The sequence below is a fragment of the Pholcus phalangioides genome, unplaced genomic scaffold, assembly GCF_987345545.1.
Source record: "Pholcus phalangioides strain wild (caught in Gottingen) unplaced genomic scaffold, Ppha-v1.0 ptg000172l_1, whole genome shotgun sequence".
Lineage (NCBI taxonomy): Eukaryota > Metazoa > Arthropoda > Arachnida > Araneae > Pholcidae > Pholcus > Pholcus phalangioides.
This window is the reverse complement of record NW_028301637.1, coordinates 6,142,969-6,151,024: the sequence shown is the minus strand read 5'-3', so window position 1 is coordinate 6,151,024 and position 8,056 is coordinate 6,142,969. Positions and strand designations below refer to the sequence as shown.

At 37.7% G+C, this 8,056-nt stretch overlaps 1 protein-coding gene across 1 annotated transcript in view; it reads right to left on the bottom strand.

Moving 5' to 3' along the window:
* Positions 1-780: 780 nt before the first annotated feature.
* Positions 781-8,056, bottom strand: part of LOC149063625 (lysosomal acid glucosylceramidase-like) — a 31,134-nt gene continuing 23,858 nt past the window's right edge. Inside the window, exons 9-10 of the mRNA XM_089255800.1 lie at positions 7,035-7,166; positions 781-1,476 (exon numbers count right to left, since the gene is read on the bottom strand). Coding sequence (XP_089111926.1) covers positions 1,374-1,476; positions 7,035-7,166 — 235 coding nt within the window. The 3' untranslated portion in view covers positions 781-1,373. The remainder of the gene's footprint in view (positions 1,477-7,034; positions 7,167-8,056) is intronic.

Here is an 8,056-nt window from a genome sequence, read left to right as displayed (position 1 = left end):
CATGTACCAATTCGTTAGAGGTTCCGCAGGGGAATATGGACGAGGTACATGTGTGGTGTTGTAGTAGTAGTAATACGTAATTGGCATATATCTATGTCTTCTAATTCAGAATCTGAAAGAGTTTCTAAATATCCCACAGCTTTTTCTAATGTGAGATATCTTTTTGACATGATTACACACAGCTGAACATAGCAAGACTATCTAAGATTGCAGATCGTGGTTTGATAAGTCTGCGGTTCGCAAAAACATGCATTTCTAAGAAAGCAAGGATAAAAAAGTAGTCACCCAATATAAACAACACCCCCCCCGCCCCCCCATAGAAAGCACATTCCTCTGTGTCATACTACCCAGAATTCGCCTCCTATAAACATGTCGAATGATGACAACACCCGTGATTCGAATGGGGAAATCGAAGCAGTGCACTGAGTATTGGAAATCACTAGAATCCCGCTCTCCTGAAAGGCCAATGTTCCATAATTGGAACATGCATTTTTGAAAGCATGTAACTTGTTGACATGTAACAGGAAAAAAAAACTAATTGATTTATTTACCTTGATTAATATATTAAGTGGTAGAAACACAAAATAATTTTCAGTTAAAAATTTGCCAAAATTTTAATTTTGAACTAATCGAAATGGGGGGGGGGGGGAAGCCCAAAAATGCCAAATTTTGAAATTCTGTCAAAAACGTTTATATTACCCTGAAGTTTCTGAATTTATTTCAAAAAATATCTTGCTCTTCTTTATATACGATAAAAAACCAGAAATGTGTGAATCAATTTTTATCTGACATTTTTGCAAATAAATATTATGTTCCATGTATGGGACATTGGCCTTTAAACGTTAAGTATGTTTAAAGTTTTTATTCATGTATTAATTGTATGTAAAAACGCAACACTAAAGTGGAAACTTCGATTCTAAGCATCATATGAACAAAATAAGGGCTATTTTAATATAAAAAAAGAATAGGCCTTTTATATATTAAAAAAAAATAAATTGAAATCAATATTTTATTCCAAAATGATGTTTTCAACGTATCGGATGCCTCACAGGTCCCACCTCATGCACAGATTACCTGTCAAAATATATTCCGATGCTTTCAAAACCAACCTATTCCTCCGATCTTGCCCCATGCGACATTTTCCTTTTTAATCGGATAAAGAATTTGCTTAAGGGGCACAGATTCCGAATTTACATCTTTGTATGAACAATGACAAAAATGCACAATTGCAAGGGGTAGTTACTTCGAAATAAACAGGTTCTATCTGTGTTCATTCTTCCGTAATAAAATAAGTCTTAGAACTTTTTGAATCTAACAACATATATTTTAACGAGTATTATAATAAACAAAAATGTTCCAGTATTCCACCACACTTATTTATGCCAAATGTAACTCTGGATCGTATGGGATGGAGAAGTAATGTTCAAATACCCCAATGGTAAATCTTGCAAAGCGAAATGAATATCTTTATTTTCCCTGAAACATAAAAATTGAACATTGAAAAAGACGAAGTGTTTGGTTTTTTTTTGTAGCATGAAAGAAAAAAATATAGCTCATATAATAATGTTTCGTAACTAACAACTTTGTATATCTTCTTGTATTGCTAATTTAAAATGTTCAATGTGTATGGGCTAAATCATAGTTTCCCAACCTTTTGGTTATATAAATACAAGGCCACAACAGGCAAAATGCCCAAAGAGGTTGACTGAGAAAAAAAAGATGCCCATATACCAAATATGGATGTCATATATTTTAATAACTTTGAATTCCATCGCCCCCTCCTTCAGAAATGTTTTCCCTCTCATCGGCCCCCAACTCAAGCATATACATAGGATCTTATGTTATATCAGTAGCTTCTATCACCCCCCCCTAAACAATTCCATCGCCCGCCAGGGGACGATATTACCCACTTTTGGGATATATGTAAATTCAAAAATTATTCTATGCATGCCCATAAGATTTTGACTGCAAAATATCCTGATGCAACCCTGAGTGTGTGTGCAACAGACTCACTCTTTCTCTCACCCAATCACCCACACCACAAGACTCATTGCTTAGACCAGCGGTTCCCAACCGGGGGATAAGCGAAAAGAAAATGGTAATGGCGGCCACCCATCTAAAAAAAAGAGCAAAATAATTAAAAACATTAAAAAGAATTTTTAAAAGTAGGTAGAGGTTTTTACTAATATTGTCAATTTTAATACATTGACTTTTTCCCTATCAATAAAATCTTCTATAACAGAGGGGTTGTGTCCGCTGGAAGGGGTTCAGCCTTCCCTCCTCTCGCCTGCGCCCAACCTATGAATCAGATTCACGCACGATTTGATTGTTGACAAATGCCGAACTCTGCATAAAAACAAAAAAATTAATTTGTGTTGTGTTTAGCCTTTGTTGTGGGTGTGTGTATTGAGGCGTGTGCGTGTTAATCTCACAATTTTCTATGTCAACTTGTCTACCAAGCACCTACTACTCACATGATTTGCGCTATGTTTCAGTTGCTAAAAACTAGATCTGTGCAGAAGCAGACTGAAACACTAAAATGAAATACCATGCACTTGTAAACGTGAAAACATATTTTGAATCTTCCAAAAGTGATTCTGTCAAAGCTACCGAAACCTCTTACTGTATTAGCTATGGTATTGCGAGACGAGGAAAAAATCACACTATTGGTGAAAATATGCTGTCAGATGCATGTTTGCAGAGAAAAGTGCTCTTATAAAGAGTTTAATATCTCTGTCAAATAATACACGGTGTCTTGAAGAATACAGGGCATGTCAGATGATCTGTTGAGAGCACAGTGATAAGCCACATCAAAGGTTGTGAATTTTTTTTTCTACCCAACTCAATGAAAGTACAGACGTTGCGCAATATTCTGTGCTACTTGTAATTGCCAAGTACTTGAAAGACTTAGAATTCAAAGAAAATCTTTTCATTTGTTACCCATTGAAAGGGTCGTATGACTGTTAAAGACTTTTTTAAAGCAATTAATTATTTCCTTGAAAAAAGAATTCAATGGTTAAAATGCATTCGGCTCACTACAGATGGAGGAAGATCCACAAAAGGTTGCTACGCAGGCCGTCGTGCAAGTGTGGCAGAAGTCGCTCACAAAATGAAATGGACTCACTGCTATATTCACGGCCCTGCATCGAAACCGTTGCCTCCGAATTTGCGAAAAGATCTTGATGAAGCGGTCAAGGTTGCTAACTTTGTCAAGGTGAATTCTACCAACTACAGGTTGTTTAAATTGTTGTGTGAAGAATAGGCATGATTCATAATGGTTTGCTTTTGCACACCGAAGTTAGGTAGTTGTCCAGGGGTTAAGTCCTGACGTTGCTGTTCGAACTTCGGCATGAGGTAGCCCTTTTTTTTAAGGAAGTGTTTGAAACACTTCACGATTTCTTGCCACAAGCTGAGCTAAATTTAACAGTCGGCCACTTTGAAGGATTAGAATCCTTGTTTGAAAAATATTTTTCAGAGCCAGAAATGGGTGATCGGTGTCGATTCCAGAAAAGAAGAAATTGCTAGATACCACTTCAGATACCACTCTGAAGATTCTCTTCGATGGTGGAATGGTGAACCTAGACAGTTTTTTGGCTCGTCGCGGTGACGAATACAGTGAACTTTCTAGAAAAGCCATAATGTTTTTGTTGCTGTTTGTTAGCATGGAGCTTGTTGAACGGGCGTTTTCTTCGTTACATAGAAAATAAATATAGAAGCAAATTGAACGCAGCTCCGGACTTGAGTTTGCATTTATCCTCTTTTGAGCTTAATTTTTCAAAACTTTGTAATTCAATACAGTCCCAAACATCACATTAATTTCTTTCACAAGCTTTGTGTTAATTTGTTCGCTTTACTTGAAAAATAAAATAGCTAAGTAATGAAAAAAAATAGGCCATTTAATTTAATTCAACATGTACATTTTTGGAAGTTTTTTGAAAACTGTAATATGGGTGAAACTGATTGGAGGGGGGGGGGGGAGGAGAGTCTGGAGGATTTGGGTTTGGGGGTAGGCGGAAAGGAACCGAGCCAGCTGAGGGTACGCGGACTGAAAAAAGTTTTTTTTATCTTAGACCAATAAAATTAGAATGAATGACCACCTATATTATGTTATCTGAGTGAGGCTTAGGGCCCCATTCAATATTACAACCAATAATCATTTGCATATAGAGGTTCTGGAATAAAAGATCAATTCTTCAAAGCAGCATTGGCTAAATCTGGGTCCAGACTTACTGAATTACACAGTGCCAAAGCCAGAGAGAATGCAGTTTCAAAGAGAGGCTCAAAATAGTGTGAGCGATTCTGATGGCCCACTGTGCAACATCATGGCTAATCATGCATACCAGATCCACTCAGTGTCGGTAGAACAAAATAAATTGGCTCTCATTTGTGCACACTGCAAGGCCAATCAGGACTCAGCTAAGTACTAACATGCTTGAAAAAGCCATCTGGCAACTGAGAGGTTGGCACAAAAGCTTTTAGCTATACAGGTGTGGAGCTGACTTCTTCAGAAGCACTTTGGTTGTCATAATAAAAACATGTTAGTTGGAAATCACTACTCTATCAATATTTTTGATGTAATCCATTTCAGTCCTAAAATATCTTGCACTACTCCAACTGATCTCATTGCCATAAGACACTACTGTTTCAGTATATTAGTTGCTGTGTGGCCATCGTGCTGGACTTTCATTGTGAGAATCCAGGTTCAAACCTTGTTTGCAGCTCAGTGGAGGTTTGTTTTCTGCAGTTTTCCGACTTTGAGGCACAGCTGCAAGCAGGTCCCCCATTTCAAAAAGTTCCCCCGCAGAAAGTAGGCAGACCTTCAACATGATACTTACATAACATGAAAATTCAAGCATTGACCATCCTCACTTGACTGATGGCAGCACCAGCAAGAATACAAAACAAGCACACAACTCTGACAACATAAATACCTTAGGGCCAAGCGAAAACTCTCATAACATGTTCCAACTTCATGAGGAAATTTCCTACAAGTGGAAACATAAGCGGATTGCCATGCTAGGGAATATCCAGGTATCGATTGGGAGAACCTTTTAGCTAGAGATCAATATGAAAAAGACATTCTTAAGTTGGTGGTTGATAATTTTTTGTATCAGCAAGTATCAGAAGCCACTAGGAGTACTGCTATTTTGGATTTAATTCTCACTAGTTCTGAGGATCTTATTGAACATGTGTCAGTGATGGATGAGTTTTCTTCCAGAGAGTGTGCGTGCACACACACACACACACACACGTGTGCAGTTAGCGGGAGTTTTTAAAGAACGGTTGGAATTAGTTGGGGTGGTAAGTCAATGGGAAGAATATAGTACGAAGCTGTCCCCCTGTTCTGCGCGACATCATCCCTTTGTCCGTAAAAAGCGTGTTTGTATTGCCCCCTATTTTTCACAGATATTGCGCATAATCTCAATCTTGAAAACCTTTTTTCCAGAAGGCATTAAATCAAGTCAAGTAAACTCTTGAAGCATTTACATGAGATTGGGATTAGGGGCAACTTGCCGAATTAGATAGAATCATGGTTGAGAAATAGGTCACAACGGGATATGGTGAATTATCTGATTGGACAGGCATCACTAGTAGAGTCTCTCAAGGAAGTGTCCTTAGCCCTATACTTTTTATTGATAAACTTGATCAGGGTATGAATGGGATTGTTCGCAAATTTGCAGATCATGCGAAGCGAATGGAAGTAGTCGGGAATCAAAGTGAAAGGTTCTGGATGAAGTTAAACAGGATTGCAGTGTGGGAAAATGAATGGAACATGCCTTTTAGCATTGACGAATGCATGGTCTCTCATTTTGGTTCGAACAACTCACGTTTCACTTACGAGTTGAATGATGTTATTATTCCAGATGCAACTAGGATCTGGGCATTTTTATTCATGAGCGGTTTAGGTTTTCTGAACATTGTTCAGAGGTGGTCAAAAAATCAAATAGAATGCTTGGTTTCATTCTCAAAAAGGTCTTTTCGCATTCTCCTAAGGTTGTTCTCCTACTATTCGGAGCTTAGTTAGTCCTGGCTTGGAGTATGCCACAAGGTTTTGGAGACCATACCTACAGAGAGACATAGATTTGGTTGAAGGAGTGCAGAGAAGAGCTATGTGTACTCTTGTTGGCACACAATGCCTGAGCTATAAAGAAAGATGTCTTGAATATGTTTGCATTGGAGGAATTCAGGTGTCAGGGATATGATAGAAGTGTTTATAAAGTTTTCAATGGGATGGATAGGATGAACCATGAACTTTTAGTACACCGTCAGACAACTGCTTTGATAAGGGGACACCAGTATCGATTGGTAAGGGATAAATCTAGGTTGTTGTATCACAGGGAAGTTTTCTCTAATAAGGTTGTTCATAAATGGAATAGCTTACCCCCCGGGGGTAGTAAATTCTAACACAATTGACACATTTAAAAAGAAATACAATAAACATCTCGTGGTAAATCGAGAAGCTATGAATACTTTGATAATACAACAATAAAATTTTTTATGGGCAGTGTATTATATTTTATCATTTATATACAGTTTTCGATCAAATTTTTAATCAAGTTGTTGTATTTTAGAAATATACGTCATGCATATTTGTTATGGGCATCTTTTGCGTATATATTGATTGCAATTTTTGTTAATTGCATTTTTAATTGGGTTGCTATATTTTTGAAATATATGACATCATATTTTTATGGGCATCTTTTTCTCAACCACCTCGTTGGGCATTTTGCCTGTTGCTCGTTGTATTTGTATTTTCTCAGCTACCTTGTTGGGAGTTTCGCCTGTCATGGCCTTATATTTGTATTTTGGGTACTTTGGTGATATTTGACATCCATAGTTTTAATGAGCATAATTTTTCAGCCACCTCGTTGGCAATTTGCCTGGTGTGTGGCCTTTGTATTTGTATAACATGTACCAATTCGTAATAATTCCACAGAAGAATGCATACGAGGTGCATATACGATTTAGTAGTAGTATTTTGCAAATTATTGCCTTGAAACATTATCATAATCAGAGAAAAGTCATGTTCTTACCTATTTACTACGATGAGTATTATGGCATTAGATGGAGTCTGGAATGCTGCCAAGTCCAGAGATGATACTCCACTTGAAGTTGTACTAGATACATTCAAACCTATACGCATTGTACCTCGAGGTAGGAACTTACTACAGGGAACCAAAAACAATTCTATAAACCTACTAATATTAGTTATAATTAGGTAAACAATTTTGTTTCATTAGAATCATGTGTGTCATATTTTTAACATTGTAGAACACAACAGGAAGGAATTGGCAAGAAAAAAATTTGGACCATAATGGTGTACCAGCAACCCCAAAATAGTTATTTACTCCTGCCCATGATCAATTAAACCAGTGATTCCCAACGTGGGCGTTAACGCCCCCTAGGGCAGTTGGAATGTTCCAGGGGAGACGGGGCAGTAGAAGCTGCGGCAGCGGTTCTCAACCTTTTTTGACTCACAGAGCCCTTTTCAGTATATAATTTCTAAGGCGGAGCCCTGTTTGACAAGAGGAGCTCTTTTTGTACATAATTTTTAGGGCGGACCACCTGCAGACTTCTTTTTTTTTATTTATCTGTCAAATTTACTGATTTATTTTATTTTCCTTGAGTCGCTACGGAGCCCCTGGGAAGTGCACACGGAGCATCAATTGAGAACCACTGAGCTATGGGTATAGCATAGGATTCTATGGGTTAGATTGCATTGGGGGGCGCTGGGAGAAAAAAAGTTTCTGAAGGGGGCAATGGGACAAAAAAGGTTGGAAACTATGAACTAGACCATTCATGCTCAATCCATGACAAGCAGGCCAAATGCGACCCTCCAAGTCATCTGATGTGGCCATGATCTTAAACCTAATTTTGTAAGAATGAACTAAGTGGCACATTCTCAGATTACATCAGCAATTATTGGGGTACATGGGGGGGGGGGGGGTTGCTCGTGCCCCTGACGATCAAAAATTTATTTTTTTATGCAAATTTTCTTTCTTAAATTGAAATTTCATAAGAAAATCTCTTTATATGTTATAATCAATTTCTGTTA